The sequence below is a fragment of the Strigops habroptila genome, chromosome 11 (assembly GCF_004027225.2).
Source record: "Strigops habroptila isolate Jane chromosome 11, bStrHab1.2.pri, whole genome shotgun sequence".
NCBI classification, from domain to species: domain Eukaryota; kingdom Metazoa; phylum Chordata; class Aves; order Psittaciformes; family Psittacidae; genus Strigops; species Strigops habroptila.
The window spans coordinates 34216359-34232885 of record NC_046360.1 but is presented as its reverse complement, the minus strand read 5'-3'; the positions used below and the strand labels follow the sequence as shown (position 1 = coordinate 34232885).

Here is a 16527-nt window from a genome sequence, read left to right as displayed (position 1 = left end):
GCTCCATCTTTTTCATGCTGCAGTCTGTGTTGTTGAGGCAGCAGTTCTTTCCTGTTTCACAGGAGTGTTTTGATGGTCAGTCCATTAAAGACTGGATGCCATTCATAGCAATTGTAATGTAGGCTGAAGAAGATTCGTTAAAACTGTGCAGGTGGTAGATCCCAGCACAGGCACTAATGCTTCTCCAGCAGCCACTCTAGCATGTGACAAGTGACTGAGAACAGAAACACATTGCCTTTTGGAGACGTTTTCCCATGACTAGAGCAAGCTAAGCTGTTGGACCACAGCAGCTTTGAGACTGACATGATGCAGGGCATACTGTGGTCTGCTCAGGCTTGGTAGGGCTAAGAAAGAGCTGCTCACCACTGATAATAGGCACTGCAGATTAAGGCATCTGCTGAGAAAGTGCTGCAAGACACTTCAAGAAGCTTTGTAGTTTAAAATCTACAAGGACTGTTGATGAGCTCTGAGGCACGTGAAGAATTGGGCTTTAGACAGAGGTTTAGTCTAGTCAGATGCAAAGGTGAGTCCAGTCCTCGAATTCCCAATCTAATGACATTTTTGTGGGTATTTAGACGCCTGCATACAGACATCCAAATGGAGTTGCCTTAATCTGAAGCTGAATCATGTCCAGAAAGTCTTAAGAGAAAAAAACTGATGAACTTGAATATCTTGGCACTGACAATAAAGCCCTTCAGGCCATCAAAAGCCTAATCACCCTCTGGAAGTGCCTCTCTCGGTGTACTATTACCTGTACAGGGAGTCTGTAATGAGGCTCAAAGTTAGTAGAGATAAATTCCAGCTATGTTGGCTTTTTCCAAAGGTGGGAGACACTGCCTGGAAAGATCTTGAAGCTCTCCTAAACATTTTCCTTGTTTGGAGATGTAGAAGAGGCCTGTTTTCCCCCATATACCTGTTGCTAAATGACAGTCTTCTCTGATGTCAGCTGCTGCTCCCACATAAGCAGCCCACTGAAATGTCTTAAAACATTAAATGATAAAATTCTCCTGTGAACTGATTGTGACTGATGAAATGATAAGCCTCTGAACTCTTCCTCTGGAAGCTGCCAGAGGGTGTGAGAAAGTCTTACTTGCCATGTTGATCCTAGAAGCAAAATAGAAGTGGCATTTTCACAAAAGCAAGTTTTTCCAAGTAACCTCGTTAGGTTGTGAAACCCTATCCTTACAGAAGAAATTTGAATAGATCCCCGTGGGACCATCCATCTACTTCCTGCAATTCAGTGGACCAACTTCTGCTCTCAATTATGAGCAAGCAGCCACCCTGATGGCAATTTAGAGCACTGTGTCTGAAGATGTTTAGTAGATGTGCCAATGCCCATCTACAGCCCACAGTGAGCTGCTGGTTGGGGTAAGCTGAGTGGGTTTGGGCTGGCTGGTTCTGGCTCAGGTGTGAGGTGGTTCTGCCACGTGTCTGGGAGCCAGGAACAGCCACATCCTGACACAGCTCGAGAGGTTTCAGAAGCAGCACTGGTGTCTCTGCATGTCACCGCTCTGCTCCGTGACTTGTCAGCATGCTCGGAGGTAGCTTTTGTGTTTATTTCTGCACCACATTCTGCTCTTGTTTAGGCAAACCTGCTGTTTTCTCAGGTCTGTGAACTGTAAAATCAATCTGCCAGCTACCTGCAATAGGCATACAGTGCAACTTTTCAGGTCCAGAATCTAAAAAAGTCTTCTTGGAAAGGCTTGATTTTACTCATTTGCTATTTCACCTCCCACAGTGTATGTGCTTAATTATTGTGCGTGAAGGCACATCACCCATAGGTGTATGCTTATCTGTGCAAATTTGCTCTGAGACGCAAATCACTATCATTATTCATAATTATGTGCACTGCTTGATCTGGAGAAACACAGGACAAAGGAGATATCATTAACTGAGTCACCTGCTGGATATTACAACTGAGGTATAAATCTAAACTCACATAAGCCTTGTGCCTGACAGTAATGCATCTGTAATCAATGGCAGATTTCTGAAGCTCCCCTGCCATTCAGCTCCACAAAATTGTTTCTCTAGATCTTCTCTCTTTGTCTCCACACTCAGTTAATTTTGACCACATCCACATCATCTTTGCCTGGATCTCTTCAGTGTAATATTTGATCTTGGCAAGATCTCTTCCTCAGCAAACCAGCTGCTATTCCTGTTTGGGTCTTTTTTATTCCATAACTGGGTCAGTATCTGGTTAAAACGTTTCTGGACTTGGTCCTTTTTGGTAGAGCGTGTGAGTAAGAGTAGCAGCAGCATTGTAGGTGCAGACCTGTATGTTTTGCAGCACTGCAAAACAAAATACATCCCTTACCAGTTTTCCTTCCTTCTCATTGCAAGACCTGTTCCATGTCAGCAGTGCAGAAGTGCACCTCTGTGCAACTTAGATGATCTCAAATAGTGGAACTAGCACAAATTCCACTTCAACCCCCCTCCTCCCCTTTGTTTCAGAGCTCTCCTGCTCTTGGGTGGTGCATTGTTCTGGATCTTGCTGTGGTTTTACTGGTTCCTTGCCCAGTCCAGAGGCACAATGGACCATGTGGCCCTGATGTCAGCAGGACTTGTTATGAGATCAGTACAGAAGATAGTTGAGGCTTGACCCTATGGCAAAACTCAAAACTCTGCATAGTCTTGACCACAGTCCAGAGAGACGTGGATCATAAAGAACACAATAGCTGGCCAATGCAGCTGATTGATTTCGCGTATTATTCCAGATGTCTTTCACCATTTTTAGTATAAGTAAAATGTCTCAGATGTGATGCCAATCATTTTAGCTGTGTCCAGACTGCAAGACTAAGGAGCACTTCGCAGTTCTTGCATCAGGGTGTGTGCAGTTTTAGGTTTAAATGGTAGTAAATTCATTTTTTAACTAGTAGTGGAGTTCATGAATAGTGTATGTAAAATAACTGGTGGCAGAATCTGGTAGAGGAACAGTCTCATGTTTCTTCAAGAAGGACTCAGTGTGGGTGCATGAGCCCAGGAAATAGAGGAGTAGCCAATTACATTGCAGTAAAAAGGTGTCTTGACCACCTTATGCAGACATGTGAGAGTGTGAAGGCCAGTGCATCCATCACCCTTCTTCATTTCCCTTTGTCTTCTAATGGTTGGAAGAAGGACTCCCATCAAGAGTTAACTCTTAGCTTCTGTTCAGTCTCTGCAGACTTTTGAAACCTTTATTCCCTTAATAACCGTGGTTGCATTGGACCTTTCCTGACGAATGTCAGTGGTTAGGCTTGGCGTGTTCTTTACAAGCTCAGCTCCTGTACTTCTGGTATCTCCTGGTAGCATCCAGCCGGTAACAAACTGTTCCTCTTAAGACCTGTAACGAGGTATCTCATTTGACAAGGAGGTTCCCAATAGAGGCTTGGTATCGTGCTGTTTTCTGCTAAGATGTAGCTGTCTCAAACTGCATTCCAAGAGCTAAAGAGCAAAGCATCAGGACACATCTGTGGCCACTGCAGTGACAGTGTAGTGAGCACAGTGATCCTCTGTGCTAGAGACTGGCAAGGTACAGGGAAAAGTGCTAACTGCAACTGAGGACTTATTTCTCAAGGGCATGAAGCTCTTCACTGAGCACAGAGGTAGTGCTCTTCAGCTGTTTAAGACTTTATTTCTGCTTTCTGCTCCCTGCGGATTTATGTTCCAGCACCATATTGTGAATTGTACCTATCTTCAGCTTCAATTAAATTCATGAACGCAATATTGCAAACACAGCTGTCCTCTGAAGCCAAGAAAATATCAAGGTGTTTTAGGGAACACCCACTTTCCTTTTTCTCTGCTACCAACCCTGCTCCTGCAGTACACGGAGGAATTTATGATACCGTATCTAATCATGGTACTTGTAATGGAGGCTTCGGGAGTTGGCTGAATCACCCTAACCCATGTTTGCATGGTGGCCATGTGAAATGCAGATAGATCCTTTTCTGAGAGCTGTCACATTGGGATGCAGAGCCCTGGAGTTGAACCTCCACATGCTTAAATGTAAGGCACCGTAGGTGACTGATGGCATTACTGGGACCTGAGGGTGGGAATGTGTGAGATGATTAAAATTGTGTTCCTTAGCAGGCAGTACCAAACAAGATTGTGCTTAATATCTGTGCTAAGGGAAAGTTCACATTGTTTCATTCTCTTGGACTGAAATTGGTTTTTTGCTTAAAGGGAAGAAGTGTATTGCTCTCACATTTATAATTAATGATAACCTAATCTAAGATTTGTACAAGCAGATTTAAACTGAGCTCTTATTTTGACACATGGAAAATTTTATCATTAACATCTTCATATTCCTGACTGACACATGGCTAATAGCATTGTAGTAGATTAAATCTTGAAGCAAGAGAGATGAATGTAGCTACAGTATTACACAGGTGATTTTTCATATTCTGCTTTTTCATGTGTCTCGCCTTTATCACAAACCTGCCCTTGTGTTCATTGGACTTGATTAGAACAAATAGATAGCAATTATCTTGCTGGAAGAACTTCTGTGGTTTTCTTTCAATGCACCCACCTATCTAGGACTTTCAAATGTATTCAAAGTTTTTTCAGTGCCTTTTCACGTTGAAAGGTGTTTTGTATTAAAAACAGTACTTCATAGAATCACAGAACGTTTGGGGTTAGAAAGAACCTTAAGATCATCTAGTTCCAATCCCTCTTCCATGGGCAGGGACACCTTGCACTAGACCATGTCACCCAGGGCTCTGTCCAACCTGGCCTTGAACACTGCCAGGGATGGAGCATTTACCGCTTCTTTGGGCACCCTGTGCCAGCGCCTCACCACCCTCACAGTAAAGAACTTCTTCCTTATATCTAACCTAAACACACCATTACAATAATGTGAGCATTAATGAGGAATACTGTCCCCAATAATCAACTCTTTGTAATTTATTATTTATTTTAATTCATAATTTATCCTAATTATGGAGATCAGTGACTTCAGGAGGATGCCAGCCTTAAAGGGCTTCAGCAGGTAGTTTGATGTCCTAGAATGAAACCTACTGTATTGCCTTTTCAGTATTTATGCAGAACATTTCTATGCCACAGAAAGCAGACACCTTCTCAGTATTAAGGGGGTTTTAATGACTTTGTTTTATCATAAGTTAATTGATAACTCATGCTATACAAATAAAACTCTTCCTACATTTCTGGCAGTTTTTTATACAGCAAGTAATGTGATCAGTCAGGAAAATTAATTGCTCCAAATGAAATACAATGGCTTCAGTTGCATTATTTTAAATAGTTAAGCAAGCAGAGCCAGTCCACTGTAGAATTAAAGGCTCTGACTGTATAAATGTGTCTAATTCAAATGCATTAAATCTAAAATAGTTTGAAGAAAGCTGGGCACCACCCTCCTTTACGTGTAGAATTACTCGTGGAGTCCAGTATTTGCGTGACTTAGGGCAGGATCTGGCTGTGGAGTTGCCTGCTCAAATGTTTCGGATTCAGTCAGTGCCAAAAGTTGAGCTGCATGTGATGAAGTTTCTGGTCCCTGTAAGTGTGTGCACTTTTGAGTATACACTTTATCTGTAGGTTTAGAGGATTTTGTCTAAGCTTCTCTGTAGAGGTGGACACCTGAGCTTAATGGAATTGATATGAGTTTGTCAATAACTTTTACTGGGGCAGAATTTTACCCAAGGGTGTGTTATTAATCCTTGCAATATTCTTCATGATCAGCTGCTCCTCTAGAGACAGACCAAATACAGACATAGCTGGGCTTACATATCCCCATTTTGTGTTGTGTGCATTCTCATATAGTGTGGTACAGCTGCATAGATCCTGTTTAATCTGTGCTATGAGTGCCCCATTGCTGGTTGTGGAAATGAATGTGTTGGAATCATATTCCACGTGGTTACTTCTGCTGCAGTGCTGCATGTGAAGCCAGGCTTTTGCTGTAGCTCTGCAGCCTTCTCTCTGATCTGTGCTGTAGCTAATGGAGTGGCTGTTAGACTCAGTTTGAAGTAATATGCATCCTAAATATTGATGGTAGGTATTCCAGCTGCTTGCAGAAAATGAGTGTCAAATCTGTTATTTTTCAGTGAGTTAAGAGGCCAAATCCAGTCCTACTATGATCCTACTGGTAGATATTTCTTTCCAATTGGAAAAACTTATTTGCAGAAGATGAAAACTGCGAAGATATGCTACTGAGAGTGGATTCTCCACAATTAATGTCACTAGCAATGTCACTGGTTTCATGACTGTCATGAGCCAGGTCAGGTTTGAGCTGTCTTCAGAAAGGGCAGTTTCCCTGTCACTTTGCTATTCTTCACGCTAATGAGTAGGATCAACCCATCTACCCCACTGACAACTAATCCTTCTTCCCTTTCCCCACAAATCAATTAATCCGTTCTTATAGTCATCAGCCAGATCAGCAGGCTGATGCAGTTCACTGCTCAGCCCCGCAGGCAGGGAGAAGGGAGTGGGAGAAACCCCTCGTCCTTTGGCTGAAGCCAGCTGTGAAGAGCACGCTGAGAATTGATGGAGGTGCTTCTGAGGCACAAAGGATGGCGCAGGATTGCTGAGCAGTGCAGTAAGTGGCTGCTGTTGGAGCAGATGGGCCAAGCCACGTGACAGCTATGGCACATGAATCCAGGTGGCTTTGCAAATGAGAGACTGAACTGCAATGACTAACAAACAAATGGGATGAGCTTTCACATTAAAAGTAAGGTGTAAGATACAAGAAGTATATTGGGTTTAGTAGACTGGGTAAGATAATAGCTGAAAAACAGAAAGCATTTACAAAGAATGAAAGACATGAGAATTTGCTTACCAAGACTTCTTCACGTATGTCAAACATCTGGTCTTCAGAAACCCCAAAACTCCAAACTAGACAAAGGTAATATGAGGAAGCACTTTGGTTTTGACCTTCTGGATTAATTCCTCACCCAAACCCATCTATTTCAATCCAACGCCACGAAACTATCCAGTGAGCTCTCAGGCTGTAAATGAATCAAAATGTATCTGAGATCTTATTGTGTGGAAATGCCATCTCTTATACAATATCCTATTTTTCTTTGAAATTGGCCCCTATGGCTTTAACATCACAAATGCAGCTTATTAAGTGGGAGATATGGGGAAATCCTTCCTGGTAGGATTACTAATTATCCAAACCTGAAATGTAACCCCATTCAAACTTCATTGCTTTTATACACTTTGGGTCTCTTTTGAAGGTGGCTGTCTTCTGAAAGAATGTATTAAGTATCATGCATTGTCAACTGCCATTTCTTAACAAATTAGGTGCAGGCAAAGGTTTTGCTCTACAATTGTTTTTTTAAACAAAGACAGCTTTCTTCTTGGCACACTCTCTTTGTGGCAGGAAATGAGCTGCATCGTGGTCCTCTTTGGTTTTGTGGTTTTGATACCCCTCTCTGGCACTTATCTGGGACCAGCAAGTGAAGATGAGAACTCTACCAATGTGTTAAATAGCTAGCATAGTAATTAAGCCTAGTCCCCACCTGTCAGCTTCAGTAGTGCCTGATTATAAAGAATATTATTATAACTTATTTATAATAAGAAGTATATATATGTATTTATTAAAGTTCTGGAGACCTTTGCTCCTGTCTATCTCAGATTACTTCTTTCTCTGCATAACACAAAGGGTTAGTATGTTACTGTGGTGCCAGATTCAGCTCATATTTTGAGGTGACATAAATTCAGAATTGCTTTATTGACACTGATAACACAGATGGCTAAACCCAAGCTAGACAGAACTGTAATTATATCTACAGTGTTAGAGGTGAGGGTATGTTATTAAAACATTTCCCTCTTCTCTTTGAATAATGTGTAAGTCTTGCAAAATGTGAGGATCATACTGACAGTATCAAATGTCACTCCAGCTTCTGGATGGGAAAAAGTATATGGTGCAAAAGGGAATATGATCAGAATGACTATGAGCTCCTAATTAGCTATTATAGGATTCCATTAATCTCTTCCATTGACTAAAAGAATTATAGTCATTGAAGTCTATTTGTCTTAAGATGGCAAGAAGGCTTAACAAAAGCCTTTGGACTGACAATAGTGCAAGGAAGAGCATATTCTGTGCATCTAGCTACATCTGTTGATCACAGCCATCTTCAGATAACCTTGGAGCAGATACCACTCAGGAGTGCTGAATGAGTATATTAGTGCATATTTTACCAGAGGTCTGGCAGCTGCCCATGGCTAAGCATGCGATATACCCCAGCTAACGTTATTTGTGTTCTTGGGGGGGAGTTTGGAGTTGGAGGCCCAAATTACTTGAATGCTTTTCTGTTTCATTGGTTAGTATAACAGAGTGTATCTTACATACATCTGCTTTCTTGTGGCTAGCAGGAGGGGACAAGGTAGGCGTGAGGCGGGAAGCAGCCATGTCCTGCCCGGCTTCAGGGTGCCTGTCCCCTCTGAGCTGGGTGTCTCTCAATAGGTGGCCTCTGCCTGGCTTCTGTACAGTAGCTGCCAGACCTTGCACAGTCAGTAGGACCACGCTATCCCAGAGAAAGCTCAAAATCATAAGCCTTTCTTTTGAGTTTCCGACATTTGTGCTTCTGATTTTAATCTTCCTAATATGAAATAATTACATTTGCTCCAATGTGGTTTTCCTGAGTTTGTGGACAGCTTCAGCAGCATTAAGCTCGCAATGAGCTCATATGACAACAGTATTTCCTATTTAATTTATTTAATGTTTAATTGTTGCCCATGTTATCAAATAGAGTAGGAAACTGCACTGAGTTAAGGCTTCTGGAGGGAATCAGAAGTGAAAATGCAGAAGAGGAAAAAGGGAGGAGACACAATAAAGGATAGTGAACAACAGAGAAGGGAGTTAGCAGTGGCTATAAAGGTGGACACATACTGCCACCATGCAGTGATGATGATAAAAAGAAAACTAACCATATTTTGCCATGGATCCCTGGTGCAGACCCATCCTTGAAATTGGTGGGAATTCAATGGACCGGAGAACATGTTATCTCTAATGTATTTTTTGGCTCACAGATCACAATTAAAATTAAATTCTGCCTTCTGCAAAATTAAATTGACACAGTGGTCTGCTGCAGAGAATCCTTGATCTGGGCTGGTCTCAGTTGAGTTGGACCACTCAAGAAAAAACACAAATGGTAACTATGGAACTTTGCTTGTGAGAGTATATGAAATTGCTACCACAGCACAAGGAAATCTAGTATGTATGGGTTACTTTTCATGAGAGATTGTTTTACAGGCTCTTGCTATTGACTGCTGTTCCTATAAATCATTCCATTCAAGTGTCTTGGCTGCAAAAATATTAATCTAAATGTTGTTATGAGATGATGACGTTCTCAATATTATATAGCAAAATGTTACCATTAAATATTTTAAAGTGCCAGCATTTCTGCATGCTGCAGCTTTTTGCTAAGATGAGCATACACTTGTCAAATGTTTTGAATTCTGTATTTATTGAGTGAATGAGCATGTGGTTAATTAAAGTAGCATTACTATACCGGGAGGTGATCAGATTGCAAACATATCTTTAACAATTGGCTCTTGCAAATAAAATAGAAAAGAGTTCTAATTGAAATCTGAAAATGTCAATGGATGCAAAAAGCCACCTTAGAGCGTTACCTGATAAAATAAGAGTTGAGAAGTAATGACATGGTCAATATTAACTGCCATCAGCTGGAAAGAAATCAGATTGTCAGGGATCTATAAAATTCTTGCCAAAGTAGAACCTCATTTACACATACAGATCTTCATACCCTTTGCTAAGAAAAGCATATGTGACAGCTTAGAGGTTTTAGCTGCCAAAGATCTTTCACTCTGAATACAGTAAATGTCACATCTATTTATTTATCGTTAAATTTTGCTAAGTATCTGTAGAAATATTTGGATTTTTTCTATCATAATGTAGATGTTTAAAAGGAAAAGAATCCAGATTATAATGCAGCTGTAGCACCAAACCATATGGCTGCAAAATGGGAGCAAAAATACACCACTGAATTACTGGGAGTAAACATAAACTGGATGCAATCTTCGGAAGAATATTAAATGGAATATATAAATACCAGAGTATTGCCATAAAATCATGCAATCAGACAATAGTGTCATGCAATCAGACAATAGTAGCCATCAGGCAGTAGATTATTTCACATGCTGAAAGTGATCACAGTTGTATAGCAATTTATGTTTTCTAAATGCCAGACTGAAAATATTAACTACTGAATCTTGGCAGGCACAGTGTTTCTAACTGCAGTGGTGGTTATAACAACATCTAGGCCTTCTCTGAGGGAGAGAAGGAGAGAGAAATAAGGCAGCCATCCTGCACCCGAGCTTCATTAGAATCTGTCCGGAGTCCCAGGTGCTCAAAACAGTCCTGTTTGGTTTTAATTCAATTCAAGCCTTTGACTTCTTCTTTTAAAGAAACTGTCTGTGAGTGATTTATTGTTATGTTGGGTATATTTGCACTGTGCTGAGCAAGAACAAATGGTCCAGTGGAATACATACATATTCAATATTATGAATAGTGTCTGCCATGAGAGAGAACTCAAATTAGTGTGGGTGCTGTGTTGCCTGTTCTTTTCTCAGAGAAAGTTTAAGTCCATTTGGATTCTCCATTGTTGTGTAAAAAGGAAGAAGTTAATAACTTTCAGAAGAAAAGCCTGTGTGTCTGCTCAGTCTGGTGAAAACTTGCTGGGGGCAATTGTCAACTATACTTTGATATTTTGGGTCTCTTCTGTTCTTTTTATACAATGTGGAAGGAGAGGAGACCTCTTCATCCCATCCACATCCCATCTTCAAACTATGAACAAGAACTGTATGATCCTTGAATTTCAATTGGGCTTTGTAAATTAGCAGCCCAGGGAATAGACTTTCACTATTCATAATTGCAGTGCTTAAAATTAGGAATATAATATGAAGAGTTTACCTCAAAATTGGCGAGATTCATCAAGATTTCTTATTGCTGCATATTGAACTAGCTCTGCCCTTGGGAACTCGGATCTAAATGATACTGAGTAAAGGCTTTTTTCTCTCCTGAAGTTTTCTGTGTGAGGCACATAGCAACTCTAAATACGTCTTTCTTTCTTTTTACAGATGATATGGAAGCAATTCCAGTCAAGCAGTTCGTTAAACACATCAGCGAGCTGTATTCTAATAACCAGCATGGGTTCTCGGAAGACTTTGAGGTACGATTTAATGATCCACTAATGAAGTGTTGTTTTCCTAAAGTTAATTATGTATTAACAGTTACGGACCGTGCGACATCTGTGTGATGCTGTCATGTCAGGTGAATGCAGTGCTCAGATGTATCAGAAGAAATAGGGACATACCAATTTGCCACCAGGTATGAGCAGTGTGGGGCTGGACATTTATGGATGCTTTCTAAGCACCACAGATTCTGTACCTTTAAGGGGGCATCCTCCTAAGTTTTTATTAAATAGGGAAAGCTGCTTGCAATCCCCCAGGAACAGCATTGAAGATACAAGCAGTGTTTTTTTACTCCAGGTTTTTCTTATAATCTGCAGCTTATTTTACTCTTGTTCGCCCAGAATGTGTTCCTCTGAGTCACACTGAGAAGTCACACACTGCCTGAGTAGCCCAAAAGGAGTAAAATAGTGCTCACTATGAGTAACAGTAGTAGAATTTGGTGTTTTATGAAAACCCAAACTATGGGTCCATTCCTGGAGTTCTTATTCCTGCTCTGTTCAGCCAGGAAAGATTTCTGTTAGAGTCATAAGTTTCCAGCAAAACCAAGGAGAAAGGCTTCAGGATTTAGTTGGCAGTATTTATCCAATGTGACTGTTCAAAAGTTTGTATCTTATTACCTGTTTAGGACAGATTCTGACCTATAAATCTGCAATAAATTGGAGGTAATTCCAATGAAGTGAAAGCAATTTTCCACCTCTAGGTTACCAAATCCATATTATACAAGCATAGTAAACATCACAGCATGAGGACGGACTGCAGAATCAGGCTTTAATAAGCACAAGTCAGGATTATCTGGGAAGTTTTTAGGCATTTCTTTCATTCAGTCTAACCACAGTCTCTGCTGAACTTTTGGGAGTGTTGAGAAGCAGGAGGAGCTGCAGGAAGTTGTGCAGAGCTGTGCTACTGGCTTCCCCACCAGCAAAAGGAGGTGCGTTTGTGTGCTGCATGTGAATCAGAGAGGCAGCTCTGCTTACAAACAAGGCAGTGAACCAAAATAGGTGGCCTAATATCTACGGCTTCTTCACTTACTGCAGTAAAGACAAGACTGTATGCAGGAATTGTTTTTAATGGGATCATTTAAAACATTTATTGTTGCTGTTTGGTTACTGTCTATAAAGAGTAGCTGCTTTGTCTGATGCCCAAAAACCGTTGTGTAAGTTAGAAACATTTTGTATTCATGAGGAAGGCAAATGTGGAAGGTGTTAAAGTGATTTAGTTCAATTGACTGCTGGCTGGATGGCTGAGCAGGAATATTGAGGCATTTAACAATGTTGATGGTATTCAGGACAAACATTTATTCTCCAGAGAGTAGAATTTGATCAGGATGATCAAATGCGACTCACTCTTCTCAATTATTTATGAATTGCGACCCCAGTGCTATTCATCACCGCTGGGTTTTACACCATTTAATTATTCAAAATAATCAGCAACACATCTGTAAACTTGGGCTGGCTTTAAGCAGGCTTTGCTTCAGCTGTCACAAAATCACTGCTATTAACAAATGTTGGACACCTTCTGCCCGTGTTTTAGCAAAGAAAAACACTGCTCTAATAGCCTTATTTTTCCCTTCCTCCTGGAGCTCCGTGCTGCAAATGCCATGCTTTGGCAGCCAGTAGAAGAGATGGCTTTGACCAACTAATCCTGTTTTGGGGAGCACAAGGTTCCCTCTAAGGGGAAGTTAAACTCTGACTGCACTGCACATGCCAACTTCTATTCTCTGTGCTGGCTTAAGATTTGGAGCACGTGTTTTGAAGACAGTATAGCTACTCCAGATGTGTTTCTCCATAGCTGCAGTCTTGGCTTCTGAAAGAGTAAATGAAATCTCCTCCTAGAGTAAGGAGGAGGAACGGGAACAAGACAATCCCTGTCTGGTGAACCATCCAGCTCCCTTTCATTGCTTATGTTCTGTCCTGCTGATGCCTTGTGCGCCTGATTTTCTTCCTTATGGTTCACAGTGATAGGACAGAAGGGTGAAACCTGGGGTTTTTCACAGAGCCTGTAGGTAAAATGCTTCTCATGTGCCTAAACTGGCTCAGAGATGAGAATCCCAGTTTTGAAAGCAGCTGAGGGATAGAGGACCCTAAGGTTACATTTATACAGTAGTTATTGGAGGCAGCTAGCGGTGTAACTTCTCACGTCCGGTCATATCCAGCCATGGTCTACGTGCTGGAATTGTATCTGCCAGCTACAGTGAAGACTTAGCTAATGTTTTATGGAGAAACAGCAGGATTCCAGCTGAAACAGAAAACCCAGTGTTACAAGGCCACTAGCCTTAGGTAAAAAGTACCACAGTCATGTCATGCCTGGGGAGCTTCTGAAATGAGGTATTAGGTTCTGCAGTCATACCTGCTTTTTACAACTAAAAAGAAGAAAGAAAGGGGTGGCAAAGAGATGCTGAAAACATGTGATCAATACTACAGAATAAATCAATCTTCCCAAAGATAGGCAGTGCATAGGGTGTTTTTAAGGAAAAAGGGTCAAAATCTTTTCAGAAATTCCTGTGGCAGAAAGTTTATGGTGGAACCTGTGAAACAAGAGACCAAGCTGGGCACACACATACTCTGCCCAATGTAGAAGGTAAACATTCCTCATGTGTTTGTTGCTAGTTTTTGGTGTTAGTCTCTTCCTGTGTTTTTGGCAGCGTGTTGTGGGTTGTGTTGAGTTGGTTTTTACATGAAGATGACTCCTTTGAAAGTAAATGGTGTGAATACTCCCTCATCCTCTTAAAATGAGCTGTAATTACAGCTAAATATTTTGTGAACGTGCTTAGGAAGCGTTTCATGTGCAGAGGAATAAAGGACTTTGAAGTCACCAATCTTGCCTTGGAAAGTACGTACAAAACAAATTCTTATTCTCTTTGGGTAATCATAGTACAAGTAGCCAGCTTTATTGTCTGGCGATAGCTGGGCTTTCTTGTATATATAGAATGGTTAAGATTTCCTTTAAGTCCAGTGAATTTTCCATTTTTGCTATAGAAATAAAGGGCCCGATTTAATACCGAACAACAAATAGCTTTTTAAATTAAAGTCAATGATCCTGCATCAACAGTGCTGGTCTTCTGATATAACTTAGTATTTTACCTTGGAATTTGTTCAACCTAATACTGAAAACATTTCAAGGAGGTTTGGCTTGCTCTCGGGCAGCTCCAGCACTCTCCTGCTATGGTATACAGGGTGGCGTATCACATTTTTACAGGCAGCACTGGGGCAGGGTTTGGTGGCAAGACTGAACAGAGATTGAGAGGCTTCCTGAGCCAGAGATTATATCTACCCCTTGTCTAGCCAGAAATTTTCTTGGCATCATTATGCTTAATACTCTGTAATAGACCTTTCTACCATAAATTTCTCATTGCCTCTTGAACCCTTTAGACTTCTGGTGTCCAGAGCATCGCATGGCAATGAATTCTACAATTTGTTCCACAAGAATGGACTTCCTTTTGCTTTTAACTCGTGCCTAATAACTTATCTTGATGCCTCTTAGTTTTTTCATTACAAAATACATTGCTGTTCACTTAAATGCCTCACAGGATTCTGTCTGCCTCCCTCACATTCCCCCTTCATCTGTTTTCAAATCTGCAGAAGTCTAAACTATTTGTTTGTTTGAGGAAACTATTCTAGACTTACGATGACTTGTTCCCGCTGTAGCTTTTTTTCTTCCTTTACCATATCCTTTTCAAGATGAGAAGGCCAAAACTGTGCACAGTATTTAATGAGTGGGTTTACTGAAGAGTTCTGCAGGAGCACAGTGATGTTTTCTGTTCGGTTTTCTATTACTTTCCTTCTTCCTAACATCCCATTTGTTTTTTAACAACTACTGAACACTCAGCTGACACCTCCAGAAAACTATCAGCTGTGACCCCAAGGTCTCGTCACTGAATGGCAATAGCAAATTGGGAACCTGTCAGTATGTATGTATAGTTAGGGTTGTTTTTCCCAAGTACATCACTTTGCATTTATCAACATTGAATTTCATTTGCTGTTTTATCACTCAGCCACTCAGTATTGCGAGATTGTTCTGCTTCCCTTCACAAACAGCTTTCCTTCTAATTATCCTGAATAATTTTGTATCGTAAACACACTTTGTCTCCTCTGCAGTCCATTTAGGAATAGATTAGGTCTCTATAAGGTTCCACTGGTGAAATCTGAGCATTGACAATTCCTGGGCAGGCGAGTCCCACCTCTAACCTGTTACTATACAAGGGGAGTTTTCTTTTTGCTCCAAGATGTATCAGTTTTTTAAGTAATGTTTTCTGAGAGGCCTTTTCACAAACATTTTGGAAATCCAAATATACTATTCTATTCCAGACTGTGCTTACCTATAGACATCTTCAGGGACCTCTCCACAGTCTGTTAGAGACGTTCACTAGCTCTGATATTTATTACCAGCGTCTAGCAGTTTGCCCCACAGAGAAGTCGGATTTAGTGGGCTGTAGTGCCTGAAATCCCTTCTGGATCTCATTTTAAAAACTGATGTCACATTTGTCATCTTCTGTTCCCCTGATAGCCTGACTATATAGGGCATGTGCCCTCTGAATTCTTGTATCAGAAAGAGTGTGAAGTGCCACCTCCCACAGTAAAGCTTTTCACTCCCTCCCCCTGGCCGGTTACTGGAATAACGCAGTAAGTTTTTTGAATAGTTGTGTCCTTTTGCTCTGAGAAAGGAACACTAAGCCAAGAAATCACCCTCCATCCCCAAAGCCAACTGTGAATTTTTAGACTATAATGCAGTATTTGGGGTTTTGAGATTGGACAATTTTCTTTCCCCTCCTCCCTAAGATTGGGTTGGTCAGTGATGCTGCAGGGACGATTAGACGGGGTGAATGCAATCTCTGCAGACCTCTCCTGCCTGTGGCCTTGTGAGTGTAATGATTCATTGCCAATTTGGAGTCTGCACGGGCTCGCTGAACTTGGAGGCAGGCTGTCTAGATCCCTCATCACATAAATTGAAAATATCTTTATACTCCAGTGGCACTTTCTTCTAAATGTCCTGAAATGTAAGAAAATAACATAAATCTATATCTGCAGTGATATGGCAGGGATTTGCTAACGTTATCCTCATGGTTGCTGATGCTCGGGGCAGGGGTCACTAGCTCTTTTTAACTGGTGACCTCAGAATGTTATTCTCTGGTGAAGGGCTGCATTGAAGACAGATAACGCTGCACTTCACACATTTCTTGAGACACTAAAAACACTGTGTAGTTATACTGGCATCCCTTATAGATTAGACACAGCTTACACCAGACACATGCTTATAACTGCATCTACACCGAGGAATTTGGCAGTAGAAAGATGCCATTTCAAAAGCATGCTGCTAGCAGGCATTACTGCACTGGGAAATGTTTTATAACCTTGGCCCAAAATTGCCATAATTAGAGGTATTCTGAGC

General features: G+C 41.1%; 1 protein-coding gene across 1 annotated transcript in view; it reads left to right on the top strand.

Annotated features, from left to right (window-relative positions):
* The window catches only part of PTPRG (protein tyrosine phosphatase receptor type G), a 405417-nt gene that overhangs the window by 363506 nt on the left and 25384 nt on the right, over nucleotides 1-16527 (top strand). The window contains exon 15 of the mRNA XM_030502207.1: nucleotides 11029-11120. Within this exon, the coding sequence (XP_030358067.1) occupies nucleotides 11029-11120 (92 nt within the window). The remainder of the gene's footprint in view (nucleotides 1-11028; nucleotides 11121-16527) is intronic.